Source organism: Ctenocephalides felis, unplaced genomic scaffold (assembly GCF_003426905.1).
Source record: "Ctenocephalides felis isolate EL2017-DRISC unplaced genomic scaffold, ASM342690v1 CF-g0.4_SCAFFOLD_03570, whole genome shotgun sequence".
In the NCBI taxonomy this organism is placed as follows: domain Eukaryota; kingdom Metazoa; phylum Arthropoda; class Insecta; order Siphonaptera; family Pulicidae; genus Ctenocephalides; species Ctenocephalides felis.
The window spans coordinates 22119251-22145918 of record NW_020539724.1 but is presented as its reverse complement, the minus strand read 5'-3'; the positions used below and the strand labels follow the sequence as shown (position 1 = coordinate 22145918).

The 26668-nt window shown below is 28.8% G+C and overlaps 4 protein-coding genes across 5 annotated transcripts in view; 3 read left to right on the top strand and 1 right to left on the bottom strand.

Moving 5' to 3' along the window:
• The window catches only part of LOC113382757 (transmembrane protein 47-like), a 47538-nt gene extending 39680 nt beyond the window's left edge, over positions 1–7858 (top strand). For both annotated transcript variants that reach the window (XM_026620988.1, XM_026620987.1), the window contains 4 exons: positions 3621–3813; positions 4210–4359; positions 4425–4487; positions 6874–7858. In XM_026620988.1, coding sequence (XP_026476773.1) covers positions 3621–3813; positions 4210–4359; positions 4425–4487; positions 6874–7073 — 606 coding nt within the window. In that variant the 3' untranslated portion in view covers positions 7074–7858. The remainder of the gene's footprint in view (positions 1–3620; positions 3814–4209; positions 4360–4424; positions 4488–6873) is intronic.
• A 6774-nt stretch (positions 7859–14632) lies between these two features.
• On the bottom strand, positions 14633–17828 carry LOC113382895 (coiled-coil-helix-coiled-coil-helix domain-containing protein 2-like). Its single transcript, XM_026621144.1, has 3 exons — positions 17648–17828; positions 16245–16398; positions 14633–15596 (listed from the first exon to the last, which is right to left on the bottom strand). The coding sequence occupies exons 1-3, from the start codon at positions 17692–17694 to the stop codon at positions 15351–15353; spliced, it is 447 nt and encodes a 148-aa protein (XP_026476929.1). The 5' UTR covers positions 17695–17828; the 3' UTR covers positions 14633–15350.
• Positions 17829–20107: 2279 nt separating this feature from the next.
• LOC113383600 (zinc finger matrin-type protein 5-like) lies at positions 20108–22921 on the top strand. The gene is made up of 3 exons (XM_026621852.1): positions 20108–20360; positions 21278–21415; positions 22575–22921. Exons 1-3 carry the CDS (start codon positions 20234–20236, stop codon positions 22919–22921), a joined length of 612 nt encoding a protein of 203 aa, XP_026477637.1. The 5' UTR covers positions 20108–20233.
• Positions 22922–25088: 2167 nt separating this feature from the next.
• The window catches only part of LOC113383598 (transmembrane protein 47-like), an 11890-nt gene continuing 10310 nt past the window's right edge, over positions 25089–26668 (top strand). Inside the window, exon 1 of the mRNA XM_026621851.1 lies at positions 25089–25199. Coding sequence (XP_026477636.1) covers positions 25089–25199 — 111 coding nt within the window. The remainder of the gene's footprint in view (positions 25200–26668) is intronic.

The following is a 26668-nucleotide window of genomic DNA, read 5'->3' as shown; positions in this document are numbered from 1 at the left end:
ACAACTTTAAGCGTCACCAAGAAAGCACATAAAGTACCCGCTTGACGAGCGAAAGCAGTCATAATTCCTTTAAGTTTGTTATTATAATTAACCGCCCGACTCGCGAAACCAGTCAAAGTAAACTAAAATAATATTATAAAATCTTACTAATAAGTGAATAAATTATTGAATTACAAAGTGTGTTTCAATAAAACCCAAATTTACATTTATGGGAAATGTCCCCCCACCCCCTTTTCTCTAAAAAACCTCACGTGATAAATGGTCGCTCCCTAATTAGATATTTTTGTAAAAGATTTCAATATAGGTTTTGTTATCGACTAATTATTTTTTTTACAAGTATTTATATAAACTTGCCAGTTCATATCATAGCTCTGAATGAACGGTTTTTCCGTATTGTCAGAGATCTTTCCCAGAACTTTAGTCTCCTAAAAAAAAATCAGCTTTAAATGTGAAAGTTGGAAAATAGTTTTTAGTATAGCTTTTGGTTTGTATTACCGACTGTTTTATTTTTTGCAATATGTTTATATAAACTTACCAGTTCAATACGTAGCAGTCAGACCTATTTTACAGAAGTCTTTCTAAAAGTAAATAATATTGGTTTTTTAATTTAGCTTTTGTTCCATTTTGTCTTATCCTTATATAAACTGTTGAAAAATCAATAAAAAAGAGTGCGCGTAAGGTTCACACGCGATTGAAGTAAAACTTATTGTTACTGTACAACATGGTATTTAAGTAAAATAATACAATCATATAACAATTTGGATAATGTTTATTAGTAATATGGTAACCTCGTGATGAACATATTTATTGGTGTCCCATCATACACACATTTATATAATGATAAATTATAAATTATATATTCATATAGTATTAAAAATATTAAAAACAATAATGTAATTAAAGTCATACTTCAAATATGACATGATCGGTTTGTCATTGTAATTAGCATTTAGAAATGAACCTTTATTGGAGAAATTAAGTAATTGCTGATTAATAAATTCTATATTTGTTATACAGTGGATTATGTTAAACAACGCCTAAAAAAGTATTGGTTTTTGCAATTTTTACTCATCATGCAATTGTTTGAAGAACTTTATGTAATTAAAATTCACATACATTCATTGACTGCTTGTTTTTTTTACTTTTTTGCTGACGATATAATCTCATTCTTTTAACAGCTGTAATATATGTCTTGCTGCCGAAAATATTTCCACTTTAATAACTTCAAAGATTTACAGAACTACGAATAATATACAAATATTTCTAATCAATAATCTTACATTTAGTTCACGAAACAATGTTCAATCTGTTTCATTATTTTCAAGGAATAGGGTAAAATATTCTTCTGATTTAGGCATTTTTCTGATTTAGGCATTTTTCATTAAATCAAGATTAGTACTACGATGTACTTTCAAAATGTTTATTGATTTTTGCCGATTTCCTTGTTGGTATCGGTACGCATTCAACGCTGATGCCGTTCTGCATACACGACAGATCTCTATTCACATACGCGACGACTAATCACAATTGACCCGTATAGAAATGATATCATCGAGAGCGATGACGAATCATTGCACTCGACTCTTATTTTATCGACTCTTATCTGCCGTAACACACTTTCCTTGCATTCGTACGGGTTTACACAGTGGTCGCGCCTAAAGATGTTTTCAAAAAAAATCTTCATAAAACTCTTGATTTCAATCAAATATGTTTTTTCTGTCATATCCTCAAATCATTAAAACCAATTCACAATTTATCATATCTTTTATATTATTGGTCGCCATATTAGGAGACATCCTCTGAGCACGTGATCGATTTTTCACGGATTTTTGGACCCCCTCCTCCTTTGTGATACTTGTTAATATTCAAAATTACTCCCTTTCTCCACCAAACATTACGTGTATCTTTAGTTACGAGAAAAAATTGTAAACTTTTTTTTTTTTTAATTCAGGTAAAAAATAAATACAGGTGATATCTTGCTATACCCATTTACAAGTGTCGCCTTTAGACGACATTCAGTATATCAACTATAGCTTCAATCTTTATCGCTTTTAGACGACATTCAGTGTATCTACTTTACTTCAATTTTCAAAACTGCGTTAATTATTGAGAATTCTCTTTTTATTTTAATTGTTAATTTTCAGAAGTATTGCTAAGGCGTAGATATATAAAATTAATTACTACACTTATAAACACTTGCTTGCCATGTAATTATTGGAAGAATGAAAAAACAACAATAGACATAAAAATAGAAAATTTTTATTAAATGATTGAGTAATTTTTACGCGCTAGGATTGATGTGCCTAGTATCACGACTAACTGAATACTGAATTTATAAACTTAAAAATGTAATATAAAAATTATTAAAATTGCCAGGAAAGGGGGGGAGTTCACAAATATACTAATACAACTATAAATTTGGAATTTTTCTATAATCCGACAATTTGGTACAATTTCTTAGAACGGTACATGGGGTTATAGTAAGGCTACATTAATAACTAGTGGGGTGGGTGGCATCGTGCCTTAAGCAAATTGCTGAACTTCCCGTACCGTAACGAAATGTTCGAGGATTACTGAATGTTTTCAAATAGATTATTATAAATATTGTAACATTGTCTAATATTTATAAGAATTAATAAACTGAATTGCAAAGTTGAAATTATTTGTTTCAACAAAAAACTAAAAAAAAAAAAAAAAAATGGAACAAAATTTTTTTTTTCCAAAATCAATTATTTTGTTAGACAAGCAGAAAGTTTTTTGAATCATTCAATCGGACGCTTAGTTTCTCTCAAAAACTGCCATTTTTTACATATTTAGCTCCGTATCTTCGAAATGGCTGGGCCTGCCTTTGCCAAAAACTAATAAACACTTCTCCCAATCATTACTAATTGAATGTTTTTTAGATCATTCAAATCGGATACTCCGTTCTCTCAAAAATTCGATTTCTATTTTCCGCACTCTTTTGCTCCGTATCTCCGAAATGGCTGGACCTGCCTTTGCCAAAAACTAATCAGCTCTTTTCCCTATCAATAGGAATCGAATGTTTTTTGAACCATTCAAATCGGTGATCCGTGCGCCCTAAAACGTGACTGGAAATTTGTATCCACACATACATACACACAACACACATACACACACACACACACACTATCTATTTTCTGAGGTATGCCAAAATGTTCACAAAACCTTCAAAACGTCGAGAAATGTAAAAATTTTCAATTCCGATTTTCGGCCCATTACAAATACTTACCCTACGGGAAGTTAATAAAAATGAATGCGTATTTAATTAAACTATGATATTATTATGGAAAATTATATTTGCATGTGCATCCTGTGCTCACTTAAACTAAACAATGAACATAAAATAAAAATAATATAATTAATAACGAATTCTTAACAAGTATGATTACTAGTTTTTTAAAATATTCTTGTTCATAATGATTGGAAAATCTTTAAATAATTTGTGCAAAATACTTGGTCGGCTGGCTGGCTCTTAGGGCAGTGTCACCCCTGAGGAAAAAGCCTCGTACCGCTGTTAAAAGTATATTAATATAATAACAATACATTAATAATGATCTTCAGCGATTATAAAATTTTTTTAATTCCAATTATCATTCCAGGTGATAGCATTAATATGTGGAGGCATCGTCCTAGTGTTGATGGTCATGTCTTTGGCCTCAACGGATTGGCTGATGTCGGAGGGATGGCGGCAAGGCCTGTTTGTCCACTGCATAGAAGCAGGAGCGACAACGCCCTTACCCTTCAATGTCCCAGATGACGACGGACCTGGTTGTTATCCTGCCAGGGATGTCGGTAAGATTTTTTTTATCTGAACTTAGTCAACGATTACAAGCACATCAAAACTATGATCAATGGATGCATCTTTTTGTATAAATATAAATTGGAAAATAAAGGAAAATCTTTAGGGATACTTATTGAACACAATTATATTAAGAATATCAAACATCTTAATGCTAATAGAAGTGAACAATAAAAAATCGATCATCGAATCAATAAAATTTCGTGCTCTCGAAATCGTGGACGAAAAGTGATTTAGATGGTTTAAACATGATTTAAAAGTGAAACATTATTATTAGAACTTTAAAAGCTATTGATGATCATGAAACTTTGTCATTATACAACAAAATATACTCCACTTGAATTAGAAATGTTCCGTATAATTTCAATGTTTCTTTTTTTTATTTCTAGCTTACATTCAAGCATCTGCTGCTCTATGTGTAGTAACATTACTGGCAGATGCCGTTGGAACACTTCTGACTGGCCTAGGTCTGAGATCAGATGACCATAGAGCAAAATATAAATATTACCGTGTAGCTGTCCTGGTCATGCTACTTGCATGTAAGTTTTTGAAATCAAAATTTTGTTTTTTGAAATATCTTACTAATGTAATTTTTCTTGTCTAGTGATTTCCATTTTAATCGCGCTGATAATATACCCAGTATGCTTTGCCGCCGAACTCAACTTCGGTAAGTAGAATCATTTCCATTATATAATATATATATATATATTGTAAAACTTGTGTTTTATGTTATTGATATTGTAATTAAGTCATATTTGATGGGTATTCAAATTATTTTAATCAACACTGGTCTCCATCATCTCCTTTCTACTCTGCCAATTGGAGTAACAACTACTTCAATTTAGTTCTGTAGTGATGAGGCATTTTGTTTATGGAGTAATTTCTCATATAGGGTAGAAATGGACCTAAAAAGCGGGTTAAAGGGTTTACTGCCATTATCTCAAAAACAATTAAAGCATATCATTCTATAACGATACTATGTATTAATTTTTATATCAATAGTATTTTTTTCGTTGGTAGTTTTTTTATGATACTTGAATTTGTTGTTATTTCTAAGTTAGATTCAACAGTTTTTTTTATATAACCTGATAAAAATGATATAGAATAAACATGAAAAATTGTTTGGAAAAGGGAAGCCATTGGTTCTGAAAAATCAAATAATATATGTGTATGTAAAAACGTTGATGTATTTCCCAATTCAATTCAATTAAAATTGGAAGTTCAAAATTCAAAAATCAAAGTCAATTAAAATCTGTGTGGGTGAGGGTGAGGTGCAAGTGTTTGTGGATTAATTTGGCATTAAATCATTTATAATAATTTAGACTTATTTGTAAGTAATTATATTAGTAATTCAGATAACCATACGTCTCACTTTGATTCCTGACCACATATGACCACTTTGGTTCCACATATCCACCTTGCTTCGCAGATTTTTCTAAAATGATATAGAATTTTGACCTGGATTGTTTCGAAATTTTTAAAAGTAGATACATTAGTAAAAATTGAATCGTAACGAAATGTTCGAGGAATACTGTTTTCAAATAGATTATTATAAATATTGTAACATTGTCTAATATTTATAAGAATTATATAAACTGCATTGAAAAGTTGAAATTATTTGTAAAGTATATTATAACTTCAGTCAGAATTAAAAAAAAAATTAAATTATTTTGGATATACAAAAAATTTAAAAAAAAAAAAGTTGGAACAATTTTTTTTTTCAAAATCAATTATTTTGTTAAGACAAGCAGAAAGTTCTTTGAATCATTTAAATCGGACGCTTAGTTCTCTCAAAAACTGCCATTTTTTACATATTTAGCTCCGTATCTTCGAAATGGCTAGGCCTGTCTTTGCCAAAAACTAATAAACTCTACTCCCAATCATTACTAATTGAATGTTTTTTAGATCATTCAAATCGGATACTCCGTTCTCTCAAAAAGTCGATTTCTATTTTCTGCACTCTTTTCTCCGTATTTCTGAAACGGCTGGACCTGCCTTTGCTAAAAACTAATCAGCTCTTTTCCCTATCAATAGGAATCGAATGTTTTTTGAACCATTCAAATCGGTTGATCCGTGCGCCCGAAAACGTGTCTGGAAATTTGTATCCATACATACATACACACACACACACATACATCAGTTTTTCCTGAGGTATGCTAAAACGTTCAGAAACCTTCAAAACGTCGAGAAATGTAAAAGTTTGAATTTCGATTATTGGCCCATTACAATAACTTACCCTACGGGAAGTTAAAAATGATACATATACGAAACGTATACGTTGTTGAAAATAAAATATCAAATGCCTAAATTCAATTGAGAAAAGGTAGGTTGAAATAGCTACTCATTTTAATAATTTCGAACTTCTATTAACAAAATTACAAAAACCAACTTTTGAAATAAACACACCAAAAGCGATACTTTTAAGTTGATTAATACTAATTATTTGACTTCACTTCAAGTTAAATATGTAAAAAATTGTACAGAAAAATTACAAGGCTTAAAATCGAAAAAAAATCTATAGATTAACAAAATATACATAGCTTTGATAGCATTCGCAGTAACTTTGGATAAAAAAGGATTTATAGGAAAAACAGATTTTTATTATACCTGATTATACCCTCAAATACAATTTGTTTTTGTAAAACATATGTGATTTATTTACTTATATTTATTGTCTCCTCGAAAAAGTAGAAAATTGGAAGGTTATGGGCCCACAATTTGTACTCTTAAGGTGATAGGCTGTGCAATGATTTTTATATACCCACTTCCTCACGAATTTCATATAAAAAGTATGGTTACCTTAAAGCAGCGGTCGGGGAACTTTTTCAATCATACCCCAAATTATTTTTCTAGTTGATATTATCCCATGACGAAAAGAAATTATCTCCATTTGGACTACCATGCAGCAGCAAATACAGTAAATATAAATTAAAAATATACCCTTTTTACCTCCAAAAATTTCATTTACACCTCATTTGGGAAATATACCCCGGTTCCCCGACCGCTGCTTTCCTGGTTTGCGCTTTCGTATTGATCAAATATTATATTTATAGGTAACCGCACCGTTTGGGAGTTCGGCTGGGCTTACGGTGTAGGCTGGGGAGCAGCCATCTTCTTATTCGGAGCAGTAATCCTGCTGTCCTGCGACAAAGAGAGCGAAGAGATCTATTACAAGGAGCGAAAGATCGTCCAGCATGCAAACAATGTCGGCAACAACACAAACGCGAACAACACGAGCAGTGGCGGCGTTTAGGTAAGCGCGCACGTCCCGCAACTCCGCAACAACACTAACAACAACATCAACGCTACTAGTAGAATCGTATTGCCGGATGTCGTACTATGATTCGTGTGCAGGAGCGTTGGGAAATGGACGAAATGAAAGTTTTCTTATTGATTCTTCGATCTGGACAACATTATACGGAAGTTATGTTGATCCAACCAGACCTTCTTTATTGAATTTCTTTCTATTCACTTTTATTTATTGTCTCTTCTAAATTGGAAGGTTATGGGCCCACGATTTGTATTCTTAAGGTGCTAGGCTGTGCAATGATTTCTATATAGCTATGTAGCTAAGATGTAAGTGCATTTATTAATAAACAAATTAATTTACGCATTTTTTGCTACGCAGTCAACAATGATATTGAAGGGCTTATAAATTTTCATTCGATTAGAACTTATATTCTTATTTGAATAGAGATTATATTCTTTTTGGAATATAGTTTGTATTATTTGTGGAACAGATACGGTATTCTTCTGGAATAGAGCTTATATTCTTATTTGAATATAGATTATATTCTTTCTGAAATAGAGATTACATTCTTCTTGGAATAGAGTTTAGATTCTTATTTGATTATAGCTTATATTCTTGTTCGAGAAGAGCTTACATCAGCGGTTTCCAACCTTTTCTTCCTTGCGCCCCCCTTTCGAATTAAAAAAATTTAAATATACTTAACATAACTAAAATTATGCCATATAATACATAGTATTATAAAAAATATACAAACATAACTATTTATTATAAGAATTTTCTGTTTCACATAAGTAAGATCTCACAAATGGTAATAAAATTTCTAAAGCATTATTTGTCAAAGTAGCAAAATCGTCCTTTACTGGTAACCAAAACTTAACAATATATTTTCGTCCTATTTTTACTTACTTCTATTTCATCAGTAACACAAGTAATTTTAAAAGTGGGAAACATGTTAAAGTTATAAAATTATTTGATACTAGCTATACACAGTTCTAACTTTTTCATAAAAGCCGTAATCTTGTCTTTCTGAACAAAAGCACGAATTTGAGATCCTTGCATTGATTTATTTAAATGGCTAAGTCTTTGAAAAATATCAACTAAATACGCAAATTTTGCGAGGAACTTTGTGTCCTAAAACAAGATTGCTCCGTCTCTTTTGTTATCAGCAAGAAATATAGCAATTTCTTTTTTGAGCTCAAACAAACAGAAGTACTTTAAGTATTTTGTTGATTTGTTTTTGACACTTACTCAGCATTTAAAAATAATATTTTTGAAACAGCTTCGCGCCCCCCTTGTAACGGTATGGCGCCACCCCAGGGGGGCGCGCCACATAGGTTGGAAATCACTGGCTCATATGAATGGAGTTCATATTCTCATTTCAGTAGAGCTTACATTTTATTCAAGTAGCGGTTAATTGTATAATTTGTATAGAGTTTATGTTCTTATTACAATAGAGCTTATATTCTTATTTGAATAGAGATTTTATATTTTACTTCTTGAGGCAGCTATTTTTGTATAAATTTGCGTTTAAGTCAATTCAAGTTTAAATTATACATATAAAAATTGTATGGGTTTTTAATTTATCTCAATTATCAATTATTACCAATGATGGCCTAAATCTGGATCAAAAAGAAATCAATTTTTCATCATTTCTCAATGATATGCAAACTACGACATACCGGTTACGAAGTTTGAAAAAAACATGTCATATATATGTCTGTCGATAGTTCTCTGACAAGAAAATAAAATAAATTTTTGGATGCTATATGAATATTATTTGTTACTTTAACAATGTAATGTGAAAATTTAGTTTTATCGAGAGTTTTATGATAGTCAAAAATAAAGAGATTTTATTTATTTTATATTTGCCGATTGTATGACATATGTATGTATAGATAAATATGTTTAATTATATATTTATATACATACATATCTAACTTTTTATTGAGGCTATCGACTTAGTATTGTACATAATGTTTAAAAAATATCTAGAAGCACACGTGTTAAGAAATATGTGTGTACGTGTGCATGTGTGTGATTGTTTTGAATTCAGGTGTACACACAAGCGTTAATTTGTTGCTTTCGTGGTTTATATAATTTTATTTTCAAATTTTAATTTGAGTTTACTCTTGTCTAATCGAGGTTATGTAAAAAACTAAGTTTAATGAATACTTAGAAAGATTAGTTTTTTTTAGGTTTTAGTTAGGATAAAGTTTATATTTTTTTATGTAATTAGTTTGTTAAAGTTTGTGATGTATGCCGTTGTGAATGTATATTGTAAAATATTTATTTTATTTTAATTGTACATTGATATATTTTAATTTTTACTTAATTTAAATATTAATTGACTTATTTACGAGATTATTTAACACCAAATGCTATATATGAATACGTACGTATAGTTTTACATACATATATATGTATAAATACAAATATATTATGATGTATACATAAACTTAGACATATATTTGTATATGTACATACATACAGATTAATTTTATGTTAGTTTAGTACGAACGAGTTGAACACACAAAATATTTTTATGCGGAGAGCAGGCGACGTGCGTTTTGAAACTAACTTGTCATTTATATTCATGTAAACTTATATGTGCACATAAATAAAATTATACATGTCTTGTGTATATGTATATATATATACATATATACATATGCATAAAAATATGTATCTGTGTATACATTCGGAATTAAAAGTATAAGAATACTGCCTAACTTAAAAAGCACATATGCAGATATATGTATTGATATTGGTGTGTGATTTAAATACATTATATATATATATATATATATATATATATATAATGTATAAAATATTCAGAATTCAGAATAATGCAGTTATCGTTTGTATATTAATTCAGTTGTTTGAAACAATACAACTGAATTCAATGTTATAATTTGGATCATTATCTGTTTCCAAGGATGGTAAGAGCATTAAGTGCTACTTCATGTACTAAAACTAATTGATGTTCTTACAAATGTGTGCAAAATGTAAGAAATATATTTTCCTCATTAATTACTATTTTCAGTACAAGATGTTGAAAACACACTAGATTTAAATGTTTTTAACACTCATTTAAGAGGGTATTCTAGTGTAGAGGCATGAATTTTATGCGATTTTTGAAAAGCCAAAATAATTTTACATTACAAAAAGTTTACATTCTAGAATGTAATGAAGTGGTGGTCCCCAAAAATTGGCACCTTATCAAACTCATGATTTGGGCCCTCTAAATAATCTTTATAATATTAGTTTTTTTTATTAATATTGATCTAGAATAATGTCGCATTCGTATGAACTACGGACAGGTTAAAAAATGTTTATCACAAAATAGCCACTGTCTGAAAAAAAGTATTTTTTTTTACAATTTTTTTTTTTTATATTCTCGATTTTTTTAAAAATAGTATAATGCGGAATTTAGGGCTGAACGTAAATCATAATGAAGAAGAGTTATTTAAGAATTGAGAAATCGTGGGTATAGTATTGAAAAAAAAAAAACGGTTTTGAGTGAAACGAGTTTAAAGTTTTGCGTAGGAAGGAAACAGCAGAATTATTGTGGTCAAATGGCTATATCTCCGAAAACAATTCAAATTTTAAAAAACCCTCTTATACACATATTCTGGAATAGTTAAAGTTCGTAAATTAAAAAAATTGACTTTCTTCAAAACTCTCTAGACTAAAATACCCACTTAAGTGAACATTCCTAAAGTGATCCTGATTTTTGTCCAGGGAGAAAGTGATTTGATTTAATATAACTCTTTATTCCTTATATGAAATCATTATACTACATTAATAACATTACAAAATTATGACAATATAATCAAAATGAAAATAATAAAAATAAATGAGTGGATTATATAAAAAATATTAGAAATGTTAAAAAATTAGAAAGTTTTAAGAATAAACAGAATTAATTACCTGTATGATTGATTATACACTAAATCTTTTTCACTAAAAAAGATTTTATCAAAGTGATTTTATAAAAAAAAATTCAAACGAAGAAACAAATTTTCTAATTCAAAATTTTTTGTGTTTGTTATGTGAGACAAAAAGTATTAATTTCCTTGGTGTTATGGGATGACTATTTGGTAACAAACTGATTATTGAACGGATGAATTTCAAGAAGAAATTTGTAAATATTTTGTAAAGCTTTGAACAAAGAATCCAAAAGTAATGAAAACAAAGAAGTTTATTATTTTTATTTTGATTTTATTGTCATATTTCTGTAATGCTATTTCTTCCACAATTTTGTCCATTTTATATAAAAAATCAACCATTTTCTACTTCTCTTAAATATATTGTTTGTTTAAATCTTATCAAGATCATGTTTCCCGACAGATGTATATATATATATATATATATATATATATATATATATATATATATATATGTTCGGAAAAGAAACAATCAATATATTGAAAAAATCCAGGACTTATCTATTGAATATATATATATATATATATATATATATATAAGTATGTATGTATCTGTATAAAAATACATCTATCGGTACTTATATCGGCATATGTGCATATGTTTAGAATAATTAACCAAAGTATTTACATGAACACTAAGAAATGAGATTTTTATATGTAGATGAATGTATTTATATATATAAATATATATATATATATATATATATATATATATATATATGTATCTACATAAACATTGTATGAATAAGTAGATTCACTATTTATATTGCCATTTATCCAAATTATTTGCATATAATTCATACATACATATATATGTTCACATTTGCAAATAAAACTACATAATAAGAATATTATTGGTTTCACAAACTGCCATAAATAGTAGCAATAAGTATGCATATTTATATTAACTTTCAATCAAATTATTCAAAGCTCTTGGAAAAAAGCATTTATGAATTATGTAAAACCATGATACGAACGTAAATGTATGTATTGGTTATATACATGTCTTTTTGTAAATGAAAATAAAATTTTAATATTGGATAATAGCACACAAGAAATCGTGACACACAATTTTAGCTTTTGAAAAATATACCCATACATATCTGTATGATATACTTAAAAAAACGCATATACACATATGTATGTATATATACATATTATGTGTGTATATGCATCACAGACATTTTATATTATGAAAACGATTAGTAATTAAATTTGAATTGAAGGTAAATTTATCTTAATATAGAATTAAATAACATGTATTGTAATCGAGATTGTAACAATATAAATTTCATGTCCAGAAATACATACTGATTGTATAGTCGTCCTACAAATATATAAAGCGCTTTATGATTTATATATATATATATATATATGGAGGCTTGGTCCATATTAATACCAATTGTATCATAATATAAAATATTATATATTTGGTTTATTTTATGTATGATTAATATCCACGACACTATGTGTTGTCATATTATCGTTAATAAAATGTGATTGGTATTTTCTTATTTATCGAAAAGAAAGGTTTCAAGAATTATACATTTTTGGCAAATTCGACTAGGGAGAAACAAAATTGTCCGATCTGACACTTGAATTAATTTTTGTTTTTTTTCTGTGCTGTCAATATGGGCCAATCTGTCCAGTAACATGTGATGCGTTTGACAAGCCGCGATGCGTGTTGGCAACCTACATATATATATATATATATATATATATACATATATATATATATATATATCAATAGATCTCTTGATTATTTTCAGTGGACCTGTAGATATAATTAAAATTTATATAAAAGTTTCTTGGTAATTAATTGAGCTGAGCGATCTACTTAATTCTTTAAAAATTTGCTTTCATTTTTAGAATTACTATGGATTTTTCAAAATCTTTCAATCGCCTTTATTGATTATATTTATTATAATTGCAAAAGATTTTCCATTAATAGAATTTTGCTCTGAAAGAATACAAACTAAGGTGTAAATACCTTAGGCAAGTAACGTGAACTTCATGTAAAAAACTGACTTAATCAATAAGAGTTAAGAATTAACTGTTTATTAACTAGTAACTGTTTATTCTGTTTATTAACTATTTAAAAACTACTCAATGTAAGTCTTAAAACCCATTGTTTCAAATTTTATTGAATTTTCATTATAAAACCACTTTTCATAGATGTAATATTTCACAATGTTATACAAAACAATGAAAAGTTTTCAACATTTAATTTTGAAAAAACGGCCTGTCCGATTTTCACTAAAAACTAATTTAACATTTATTACGAAGAAACCGAAATTTACAACTAATAGTTTTCGAATTTTTATAAACACTACACGATTTTTTGCGTAAACGTATTTTTTGCAATTATCTGCTAATTATAAAAAAATATATATCAGACCCATTAAAAGATGATAAATAGATGTTTAACTGCTGTATATTTGAATGAAGTACTACAATAAGACATAAATGATATGTTACTTAGTTGAAGTTTGAATTAGTACTGATTTGTTAGATGATTTGAGATATTACTCCTTTGAGTGTTGATTTTACTTAGATGATATTTGATTTAATACTAAATTATAATGATTTTACAATTTTATATGATTTTTCTGATTGGTTCGTTTTTGTGGGTTCAAGCAACATCCCATTACATTTTTGACCAATCAGGTATCAACCGGTGATTCCATGGTACGTGGAATTAATGGTATGATGATAGATTTAGGGACAGGATGCCTGACAATGAGAGGGATTATTTAATATTTTTAAATTATATAATAAGGTATAAGGGTTTATTATAGCTATCCTGTATGGAGGTAATAAAATATAATAATATTATTCCATTAGACCAGGGTTGAGTAAGGTGTTAACAAAATGAGTGCAGTTGTTTTTAAAAAAACGTCGGTGTAATTTTAAATTTTGGCTTACACACATACATACTTTTTTTATTCTAATATTAAACGATTTTTTGATTACTTAAATTGTCGAGAAAATATAAAATCAGCAAATCTTATGGCAAAAACAAACCTCTTCAGGAAGTTACCCAAAAAAAATATACCTAACTCAGGATCTTTTTTCTAATATCCTAGAAATTCATTTTCCCATAAAGGATAAATGAAATCGCAATGTGCCTTATTACCCAATTAAAAACTGATTTCTTTCGAAAAGTAAAATTGGATTTATTAGATTCTATATATTCAAATACATTTTATTGTGTGAATTGTGTGTAAAATTGTACAACTGTGATATTTCCTCTTGACTTTTTAAATTAAAAATATTAAAAACAGCTGTATGAGAAGACGGTTTTAAACTTTTTATTGCTTTTTCGCGACCGAAGGACGGACATATTCATTCTTCAAATTTCAATTGATATTGTAGTGATTACGGCAGATCTGAAAAATCATAGTATGAGATATCAATATATTATTTCAGTAGTAAAAATCTTAATTGTAAAATTGTTTGGCTTTAAAAATTATGATAAATTAGAATCTTTCAGGTGAATTTATATAAAAACAAACCTGAGGTTTGTGAAATAATGTAAAGCAAATGTTTGTGTATTCTGAAATTTCTTTATATTGCAAGATTAATATTTGGTAATGGAAATAATGAAACAGTGTATTCAACGAAGTCAACAATTTATTGAAATTTCACATCGTAACAAACAAATCATATGCAGACCTATATATACAGAAATTACATTTCATTCTTGACTTATGTTGTTGAATATTCGTTGATATTTTTAACACATCATGCAACTTCATTTACAACAGTTTTGGGTGCTTATTGCAACAATAACAAATTATTGAAGTATTTGCATCAGAATATGAGAAGTATTTGGTTTTACAATGCAAACTTTAAAATGCACACCCCTATTTATATTATATACTGCATCTATTTTACAAGTAAACTTAAATTGATTCTAAAATATGAACTAATATTAACTATTTATTAGGAGCACTGGCACATAAAATGTTGATAGTCTTCAAATGTTAAATTTAATTGCACAAAATCTGTTAAGATACATTCAACATAGAATATTTACATGTAAGAAAAACTCTTGAAATACTAATGAATGATTCATTTATTGTTCATTAATTTCATCAATGCTATTGGAACTGTAAACAAAGCCAAATAACAATTTATTAAATTTACAGAGCAAAAAATTGGATTGATAATTTATTATTAAAAATAAACAATATTTTTAGAAATTACTGTACAGAAACAGAAAAATATCAAACCTTTCATAAATTTCAATACATATTTATCTACAAGTGCTCACAGTTCAGTTTTGTCACTACTACAATACCATCACTTTTTGCTTTTAATTTTATTCCAATTACATACTATGAGCTGTCTTGCATTGTCTCAATGCCTCATTGAATCCTTCGCACAAAGTCAAATCAGATTGTCCTTGTGCGCATTGCAAGAATTGTTTGATTTCCCATGCGCAAGGTCCAGTAGGTTCTTGGCCTTGGTAAGCAGCAGCTTGTTGTTGCAATTGTTGAGGGGCTTGTGCAGGTGCTGCTTCACTGGAGGAACCACCAGAGAAGAGACCAGTTATACCGGCTCCTACTACATGACCCTGGGAGAATAGAGGTTGTAGAACTTTTTTTTTGTAGAATGGACAATTTTATATAACAGATTAGTTAAGATACTACTTGTATAATTTTGTCAACATTAGTCTTGACTTAATAATTTTGTAATATAAAAATTTTGTTATTAATTCAATAAATTTTAATATTTATTAATATTATATTTATATTTTGTAGGTTCATCCACTAAAGAAGAGTCAAATTGGGACTTGAAACATATGGAAGTCTTAAAAAAATGTTTAATAACATAATTCAGTTTTGTTTTCAATTTCTGGACATATAGGCTTTGCTTTTATGCACAAAAATAAGTGTCCAGATATTTTCAACTTGGTACCTATATGTACCAACTGTAGTAAAAGGTTCATTTGAAAAGCAAATTTGAATTTAATTTAATTAAATGTGAAATTTGATTTATCTAACTTTACCTAATAAATTGTATAATACTGCAAGACTGACACCATTCTTGGATTTTGAGAAAACAGTATAAAATTTCAAATATTACCCCCAAGGAATGTTAATTTAAAATCCAAAATCCATTATGAAATATTTAGAGAATTAACATGAAACATTTTATTTACTAAGATTTATTACTTCTGGGGCTTCTAGCAATCTAGCAATTATGGTAACTATTAACTTACCACAGCGGATCCAACAGCGACTCCTCCAGCTGTTGCAGCCATCTGCTGGAACATAGATGGCTGTTGTTGGGCCTGCATGGGTGTAGCGGCTGCAGGTGCATGGGCTGGCGGGGCTGCTGGAGGGGCCCTTGCTGGCAAATTCGATGAGGCAGCACTGTTATGAGGTTTGGGAGAAGCGAAAGTTGAATTATTACTATTTTGTAATTAAAAATATGGACATAACGTGGGCACGCAGGTATTTGTGAGGGAAAATGAAGTATTGAAGGTAAGAAATATTTATATTAAAATTATAATCACACAAGGTTTGCATTGAGAAATTGGTAAATATGTTTTAAAATATTTCAAATATATAGTGTTAATGTTTATATCAAACAAGAAAATGATTTATAAATTAAGGAAGTTACATTGAGAAATTAGAAAATATTTATGTTTTTTATAATATTCAATAGATAAGTTTTGTTAATACAAATCATTTTAGACGCATATGTAAAGATAAATGATTTACAAATAAGAAGTATACAAAATATATATTAGCAATAAAATATATACAGTATTACCATACATATCCAAGATTATTTATTCATACAAACCAGGAGCAAACAGACAATCATTCATTTCCATTCAGATGTTTATAAATAATTTGCAAATAACACCAGCCAGCACACAATATGAAAATTATAAATTAATACATTAAAAGTAATAGTGACTAATAACTACAAATCAATAGCATCAATTTTATTTATATGTATATAAGGAAAATCATATAAACTTATTAAAAAGTATATTGAGAAAGTGATGTGTGACATTGCGGTAGGAATAGCTCAGTTGAATAGAATTTGAATTGTTTATTGCATAGAAATAATAAGTGAGTAGTATTTGGTAAAATAGTTAATTTAAAATTAAATAGAAATTGAATTGAGTAAAATTTGAAGAATTAGAAGTGAAAAGAAAAGCACTAGAACAATTAGAGTTGGTAAAATCAGATTTAGTAGAAGAAAAGAACAAAGAAATCAGTTGCTAAAAGCAAAAAAAAAAATGATGGTGGGTTACAAATAAAAAAACTCAAAGAATGGCTTATAAATTTATGTAAATCTACTATAATAATATTAAATCAAGAAAATCTCAATTAAATTATTGTTGTTTAATGAGAAATGTTCAATTCAAAGTTTGACCATGGCATTGCTCAATGTGATGCAATTTGCCTTCGGCCGAAAACATTGAACTCTTTGGGTAATTTTCCTTAATTAGTTTCTGAAAACAATATAAATAAATTCAAGTTTTGAGGAACTATTAATTTACGCAATACTAAATGGTTATGTAACAGTGAATTATTGACGGCATGTTAGCAACTAGAGACACATATTTTAAGGTTACAAAATATAATTAAGGAGTGAAAAACTTACCGTCTTGGTGCTGGTGGGGGGCTAGCAGACCTTCCTCGACGGGGCATTTTGTTTTATTTTTTTTTAATAAAGAATTTCTCAAAATATATAATTTTATTGTTTGTAAAAAAATTCGATCGACTTTTTGACTTTGACACTCTTTTGTCTCTATTTGACGACTGAAGTATTGACGTACGTCGCGATGATACTAGAACGTTCTGCAGACGATAATCGCAGACGTATGTCTATTTTTAAATGTTAGTATAGCGACATCTCTGAAGTCGGAAGCGAAACAAAGCTGCCAAGTCATGGTAACGGAAATTAAAAAACGGGTTCAAAATGCAATTGTTTATACTCAAATTTTGAAATAATTATTTTATCAAATTCTGGTTTTCGTACAACGTGTGTGAATGCTACAAATATTTGGATGCAGGACTTGATAAAACGAATAAAGGAATTAATGTTTTTACGGTTAGCGTTGTTATGGCAACGCTATGTTACGCTCATTTCTTCATATAAAATGGTACTAAAAACTATCAAATGTATTTGTTGTGCGAGCAGGCGTTTTACACATAAAATTTACTTCACGTATGTGTTATAAATGCAAATATATAGCATTTTGACAGTTTTTACTACCAATTTATTTAAAGAAAATATCGTGACATACTGTTGCCATATCAACTCTATGTTGTGGTCTGTTTTATCGCAATTTTATTATTATAAATTTAACCCTTTTCACTCGCGAATTCCGAGATTTATATGAATGAATTTTGCCGCCGGAGCGGTTGCATCCGAGTCGAAAGGGTTGAATGTTATCATTTTCGTAATAAAACTATACTACTCTTTCACTGTGAAAAGTTTCACATCATCAAAAAAAATTCAACAATTAATTACGCTATTACTGTCTTGCTGATCTTTACAAAAAACTAATTACCCTGAATTCCAATTTCTTTATGAATTTTCAAAGTCGGTTCAGGATTTTCTGATAAATTTGCACGCCTAATATTTTTTTTAAAGAATGACTCAGCCGATAGTCTTGCAAAACTAATCAACGCGATTTTATAGAGTCTTTAAATTTTTTGAAATTTGCAAATAAGATTTTCTATCGAAAACACAAACTTGGTCAAGAAGTTAATAATGTTAATTATTTAATGCGTAAATTAATAATTCATTTATGTATGTATATCTTCTTTTTTTTCTTAAAACAAATATCAGACAATCGATCATTTTACAATCATTGCCAAAAGGCCAAATATTTGGCAATTAATCAAATTACAAAGTATGCGTCATACTTTCATTCGTTCGGTGTGATCAGGTGATTTCCGAATATTCTAGACTAAAATATTAATTCAATTTGCCAAACTTATTTTTCAAAGTCGGCCTAATGGGTGAACAAATATTTATTCGACGCGGGCGATGTGTACATTGAAAGTATAAACATAAGCAATGCATATATTGACAATAAAAAGATTAATAATAAAATGAGGTATTTAAATCAAATAAAAATAAAATGATTTTAAATAACCAATGTTAAAATATATGCTTTGTAAACTTAGCACCCATTTTAAATCAATATTTAATGTATTAAATATTTGTGCAGATGGAAGACAGTCAGGGATTGCATTTGTTGAAAATATTGCATTTGTATAAATATTTAATACAAAGTTAGCTTAGCAATCAAATCTTTTGGTAATAATTTATGACATCTTGCAATACAAACCGTATACCAAATTATTGAAAATACACCAAAGAGAAAGAGCGACCAGGACTTCGCTCATCTAAAAGATAATTATAATTTCAGTGCGAGAATTCTAATATTCTAGATCCTCCTCCCCTACGAACTAATGCCTAACGACGGTTTCTGTAGAAACCAGGGACAAGGGAAAGCAGAGGTTTTAGTCGGTATTATACCCAGGCGGTATTGAGTCCGACATACCCAGACAAAAGACCCAGTCTGAGATTCTTTAATGCATTAATTCGCTATACAAAAAACACATATCTCTCGTTTTACATGGATACGTTTCATAAAAAATCTTGTAACTTGAAACATTCACTTTTATATGAAAAAACCGGGCTATCCAAAAATCACTATGAAAAACTATTTTTGTCAGTTTTTAATATGATGATAACAAATCGAAAAATGAATCTCAATATATTTAATATAAAACATATTTAATAATCTTTAACAAATTAATAAATCAAATATTAAGAAAACCATGATATATATTGATAATTAAATAGTAAATAATTCAATTTATAAAATTTGTTCAAGTGATATATGCAATCATAAGATTCTGATTATAAGTAAACAATAGAATAAATTTGTTATTTCAAAAGTTAACGGTTTGAATCTTATCTTTTTGTAGGTTATTTTTATGTTGGCGACAGTGGCTTATACAGACAAATCATACGCGTGAAGTTGCTGTTTGACATTTGGGTTGTGTTGTTTGACGTTCATTGATCAGACAATAATTCGTAGTGTTTACAACTACATAACCTAACAATTGATAAATATTATAAATACGGCTAGTAAAAAAATATAATCAAGTGACATGTATTTTTAAATAAATTATAATAATATTAACATAATTAAAGTACAATTTCATCATGAATGCAAAATATCACTGTGATTATTGCAACATTTCGTTTAAAGATGATGGCACCAAACGAAAAACTCATTTGAATGGATTTGCACACAATCGTGCTAAGAATGAATATTTATTATTACACAGAGGCAAGTTATAAAATTATCAACATATATACAATAAATTTAGCATAATCTAATTTAGATTATATTGAATATATCCCTTGCATAATTTCCAAACTACTTTTAAAAGTGTATTTTTGTAATCATAATTAAATTTTTAAGTATCTTGTCATCCAATGTAATAAGACGATAATTGCTGTCAGGATATATAAATATCATTTTTTTTATTAATTGGAATTGATTTAATTTTTGACTTTTTGTGTATTCATTGTAGCAATTTATATAAAGTCTTAGTAATTCATACAACATTTTAGAAAAGTTATTAACGGTGCCAGAAAGATAACTGAGCATCGTCAACTCTTCAAGATACTATACAATTAAAGATTATTGTTCAGTCTGACAAGGCATGTTTGTCTTTTCTTTGGGATTGGGATGATTGAAAATTTGACATGATAGTTATATACAAAATTAACTATAATCTTTTTTAGAACATATATAGTTTTACGACTGAATTTTAAATAAATTTTTCATACATTTGCCTTAAACATTTCAAATTAAATTGTTCAGAGAAGATATGTTCGCTTGCATCACATAATATCATAATTATAGTTATTATATTACTATACTATAATTATCATTATTATATACTATAGATTTTTCGCTGGGCACAACTGCTAATAAATAATCATAATGTTTCTTTTTAATATACAATATTGTTAACAGTCTCTACTCATTGCTTTGTATAAACAGATCAAAGAAAATAACATTAAAATAAGTAAATAAGTAAGAATGATAATTTACTGAAATATTATTGATTTTATAGTTTCATCAATACTGTTCTTATTATTACTTTAATATAGCATATTTAGAATGTAATTGTTAATTTAAAAACAAACCATTCAATTGTTCTTTACCATTATCTTATTGTTCTTTATTATTTTCAGATATAAGAGATATAATACAACAAGAATCAGCTAAACAACCATGTGTAAGATTTTTAAATGGTATGCATTGTAATTTTGGAGCATCTTGTAGGTTCACACATTATTCACCTCCTGAACTGGACAATTTAAGAAGAATCGGTATGTTGGGTTATTATGTTTCATTTCATTAACTTCATTTTATTTTTACCTGGTTTTTGGGATTATAGAATTTCATATTTGTGACTATATTTTATTCTTTACATTATTATTTTATTGGAGTTTATTGAAATCATGTATTATTTTCTTAATTTCATTCCACTATCAATTTTTGTTGATATGTTTTTCTAAATTTATCTTATATAGTCTTCTATCTATCAAATTATACTAGTTATCACTCAATAAGTCTATAAAATTATTTATATTTTGATATGGAAATTTTGAATAATTCGTAGTTGAAATGTACACTTCAGTATTCAGATTATATAAACTATGAATTATTCAAGATATAATATATCCAAGTATAAATAATTTTACTGGCATATTGAGTGATGAATTTATAGATTATTGAAATTCATCCACTAAAAAAAACAAAACTACAAACTTTGTTCTTTTGTATACTAAGATACCCGGCAAAAGAAACATGTAATAGTGATTTTTATTCACAATTCATAGTTTTTATTCATAGAAATATATACTAAATAGAAATATAATTTTATTATATTTCTGAATTATGGATTTGATGGAATTTGGCTTTGAATACTTGCTGTAACCAATTTGAATTATCAGAGAGTTGATAAAAGAAATCATCTTACAGCAGAAATATTTTTGTATCAAGTATTTCTCACTATACTATATTATAATTTACCTTCTTATCAAAAACAATTAAATTGGTTTAAAATGCTATATAGTTTATGAGTGAAATAATTCACAATTCTGTTAATGCTGAATTTCTACTAGTCGGGTTTAAATTACTGCACAAACTTCTATAGTGCACTATAAATTCATGTCATTTTTCTGTGGTATCATTATTTGGAGATGAATTAGAAATTTTTTTGCCATTTTTCTGTGGAATCATCATTTGGAATCCAATTAGCAAAATTCATGTCATTTTTTGTGGAATCATCATATGGAAACTAATTAGAAAATCTTGTCAAATGTAAAACATTGTCATCAGTTTTTGTGCTTTAAATCATCATCATTTTTATTAATTTATTTTTATTTATGGAACCTTTTATTTATTTTATTTATGCAACCTTTAAATTGCTTTGAAAACCAATAAGAGTCTAACATATATATTCTCCATTGCTCAATGATTCAGCTGATGATCATGAAAGGAAGCGTATGGCCCGACGTGTATTCAAATCAGAATCATCGGGACGAGATCTATTAAACTCATGGTTGATGAAAAGGAATAAGATTAAAACCTCAAAACAATTAACGCACAAAAAAGTTTTACAAAAAAATAGTTCTGAATCAGGGAATGAAAGTTTAAGTGAAACCTCACAACTGGAGAGCACCCAAATAGACAACGAGAATGGAAATGATGATACAAATGTATTTACTTGGACTAGACCAAGAATAATGTTAGATATGAACTTTTTGCCACCTTCTCTGCGGGAATTTAAAGAGGAAGACTTTACTGATAGTGATTTTGCACAATGGTGATATGAACTAAATGTGTTGGTGAAATAAACTGTAAATAAATTTTAACTAAAATAAATTATAATTTATATAATTAAGAATCTTTATTACAATTTAAAGTATTTTATTTGTCTGCACATATATACATACAAACATAACTTTACTGGAGAGTGGATCTGTGATTTAAGTTTGACTCCGAATTTATAATAATATATATCTGGATTAATTTATAAACCATTAATAATTGGTTTATAACTTAACCAATTAATTGAGTTTAATATTATCAAAAAGAATTAATACAATATTATGCCTCATCTGGTTTTACTTGGGAGTAAATACAGTTTGGAAGTAATTTGAGAAGAAAGTGTACAAATTTTTGAATTTGAATGAAGGTTTATAATATTTAACTGCCATTTCTAAACTTGTTGGATGAATGTCTTCAAACAACATGCTGTATTCATCAGTCTTGTGGGACGAATTAGTACAAATTTATTTCTACCAATTTTTGCATACATTATTTTTTTATTACAGAACAAACATGCTTTTAGAAAAAAATTGTAGTGCTGGGGCAAAGGTTATTAACGTATTTTCATGCAAAATTGCTTTACCCCATTAATTGAACGATTTATACATTATTTTATGAGTTTCGAAAAAAATTAGATATAAACTCTCCAGCTCATCAATTGGCTGAGATATTGAACATATGAGAATGTGTCACGTACAACTTCTAATATAATTTTTTACAATAATCATGAAAGATATCTACAAACAACTAACATGGTTCTTCAAACATTGGCCTGAGCTATATTTTTGATGACAACAATTGTTATAATTATTTGTTAGTGCATAAGAAAGTTACAATAATTTTAAATTATTAATAATGCAACTGATCTAGATCAATATTGCCAATTTGGTCTTAAGAGGTTTGTGTATAATCTAATTTGTCCATAAGTAATTTTATTTAATTACTTAAATATCATTTATTCATTATAAAAGTTAATAATAAAAATTACAATAATAAAGGGATTTTACCTTGCATTGTCCATATCCTGTAGTGGAAATTTCTAAGCTATTTACAATAAACAATAATCTATTAAGTTTTATAGGTCTTATACATAATATCGAATATTTTATGATTGAGAAGAAAATAGAACTCTGAAATAGACCGAAATGAGTTGCATTTTATAATTAAACTAGTAAAAATCATATCAGAGTTGTTTTATGAAATTTTATGTGTAATTCATATATTTGTAGTACGTAATAATATTTTTCAACTTCTCAGAGGAGAAGTTTGTTTTCATCAAAAAATCCAATTTGCTAATGTTATGTTTTCTTGAATCTGAATCGAATGAGACCAAATTTAGAAACGCATCTGTGTGTGTTTTTTTTTTCTAACTTCCCATAGGGTAAGTTACAGTAATTGCATAAAAATCTAAAATGAAAATTTTTATATTCAGAGGTTTTTGAACATTTTGGCATACCTTAGAAAAATGGATGTGTGTGTGTGCGGATGATAATCAAAAGATTTGCAGTTTTTTTTTAATAATTTACCTGGAGTAATTATTTGATTCAACATCTCTTCTACATCGTCCCGTAGAGTACCAAATCGCGTGCACACGAAGAACACGTGCTCAGCATCTTCAATTTCGCCCAAACAATATAGGCAATCCGGCGAGCTATCGTGCTTGAAGCGGTGTAGGTAGGCTCGAAAACGGCCGTGCCCAGATAGCATTTGCGTAGTGTAAAAATTCACTTCTGCATGCTTGCGATTTAGCCAGACTTTGATGTTTAGAATGAGAGGATGCGTCTATCTGCCCTTGCGATATCCCACAGTTGCTGCCATCGGTCAATGCTGTTCTGCCGTTCTTCTGTTCTCAACTTTTCAGGACTCAGTTCTTGATGTGTTCGATGGTAAATTGTCCGTCTTTTTTCTGCTAAGTCTAATAATTATAAGAGAGGCAGCGTTCCTGAAATGACGCACACTGCTTCCTCCAATATTGTGAGAAATGAGCAAGCAACTCTTAAAGCACTCAGGCAATATATATATACTGGGTCCTGCCATTCTACGCAATTTTTGGCACACCTCCTGTTATATTATATTCTTCTGTACCATCGCGTGATCGTCCATCAGAACTCTGTCTGTAAAGTAGCTTGCGACTACATGGCACATTCTTGTCACTGTGCATTTATAATGCAATCCCAGTTTGCGAAATTGAATGCATTTTTGATATCTAATGTAGCTACTAGACAGTACTTCTTTGCAGAACCCTTCCATCTGATTCCAGTAATAGCTTCCTTGGCTGTATTAACTACCAAGTTTATAGCATAGATAAATGATAGCTCTTTGCAAAAACCATACTGACTGTCTGCTAGGAGTGGGTCAACTACTGCATCTATTCTTTGGTGAATTATCCTTTCGAAAAATTTACCTGCTGTATCCAGCATGCATATCGGACGGCAGGATGATGGTTCATCTGGTGGTTTTCTTCTTTTGGGAACAAGCACTAATCTTTGCTATTTTCATTTCCGTGGGAAACCCCTTCTTTTAGATATAAGAAACATTATCGGAAATGTCATAATGGATGTTTTTAATTCGATATTGGGAATTCCATCTAATCCTGGTGCCTTACTATTTTCAACGCGATGACAAGCTTCCACCAGTGCACAGATTGTCTTTGATTTATGCCAACATGTCTTCTAATTTTCCTATTCATTGATATCTCCCAGATAATTGCATTGTGGTCACTAGCAGTGTAGATACCTAATACTTTTCAATTGCAATTTTTTCTGACGAGACTATTGCTAACTTGCATTGCCCTTAACAAAAAATTTGTTACACGTTTTAGTCCGCAGTTTTGGATTGATTTTAAAAATTCAAAAACCGTTCGAAAGATATTGGTAAAGATTTGCTGGCACAATTTTTTGTAATCAACTGCTGAAAAAAAAAAATTCATCGATTTTCCTGATTTTTTTTTGTTTGGCGTGAGATCATGATGTTTTATATAGAACATACCAAATATTAAGGTCCTACGGCAAATCGTCTAATTTTAGAAATTCGTCAAAGTTTAAAAAATTTAGAAGCACTTTTTTGGCGTTTGTCAAAATTGGATCTTTCATCGACGTTTGCTGAAAAACGTCTGAACCGATTTCAAAGATTTAAAAGCCGATGTATCTCGCGATGATCGGCCGAGCCGTTTCTTTGTAATTTGCAAAACAGTGTAAAGTTGATGAAAACTGAAACCCAAGGTTGAAGATTTTATAAGCCCTCGAACATCATGATATCAAACAATGCTGATATCGGTTTTCACTCCACTTGAAAATATAGCTGCCATGTGAAGTTAGTCTTCTAGCAGTATTGCATCGAATTAAAAATCTTCACATAAATTATAATAATAAAATATATCAAATATAGATAAGCCAACCATTGGGTTGCCTGTTAAAAAGCCAAGTATTTAGAAAGGTATCATCTCATAAGTCCTGATTGGTGTTCAACAACACCAACAAAAAATAAAATTAATTAATTTCCTGCATATCGCTAACTGTTCATAAGCAACACAAAGCTCATTCAAATCTGATGTAAATGGTCTGTGAAAAAATAAACCGTTTCCGTGTCGAGGCTTATATAAAAAAATATCTGTTTTTTATATAATGTTTAAATTAATTTGTCACATATTGTCACATAAATATGCATATAAGGAATCTCTCATTTAATATAACATATGGGTTACAGTGCTGTGTCAATTACAAAGGTGTCAATTGTGTCAGGCACGC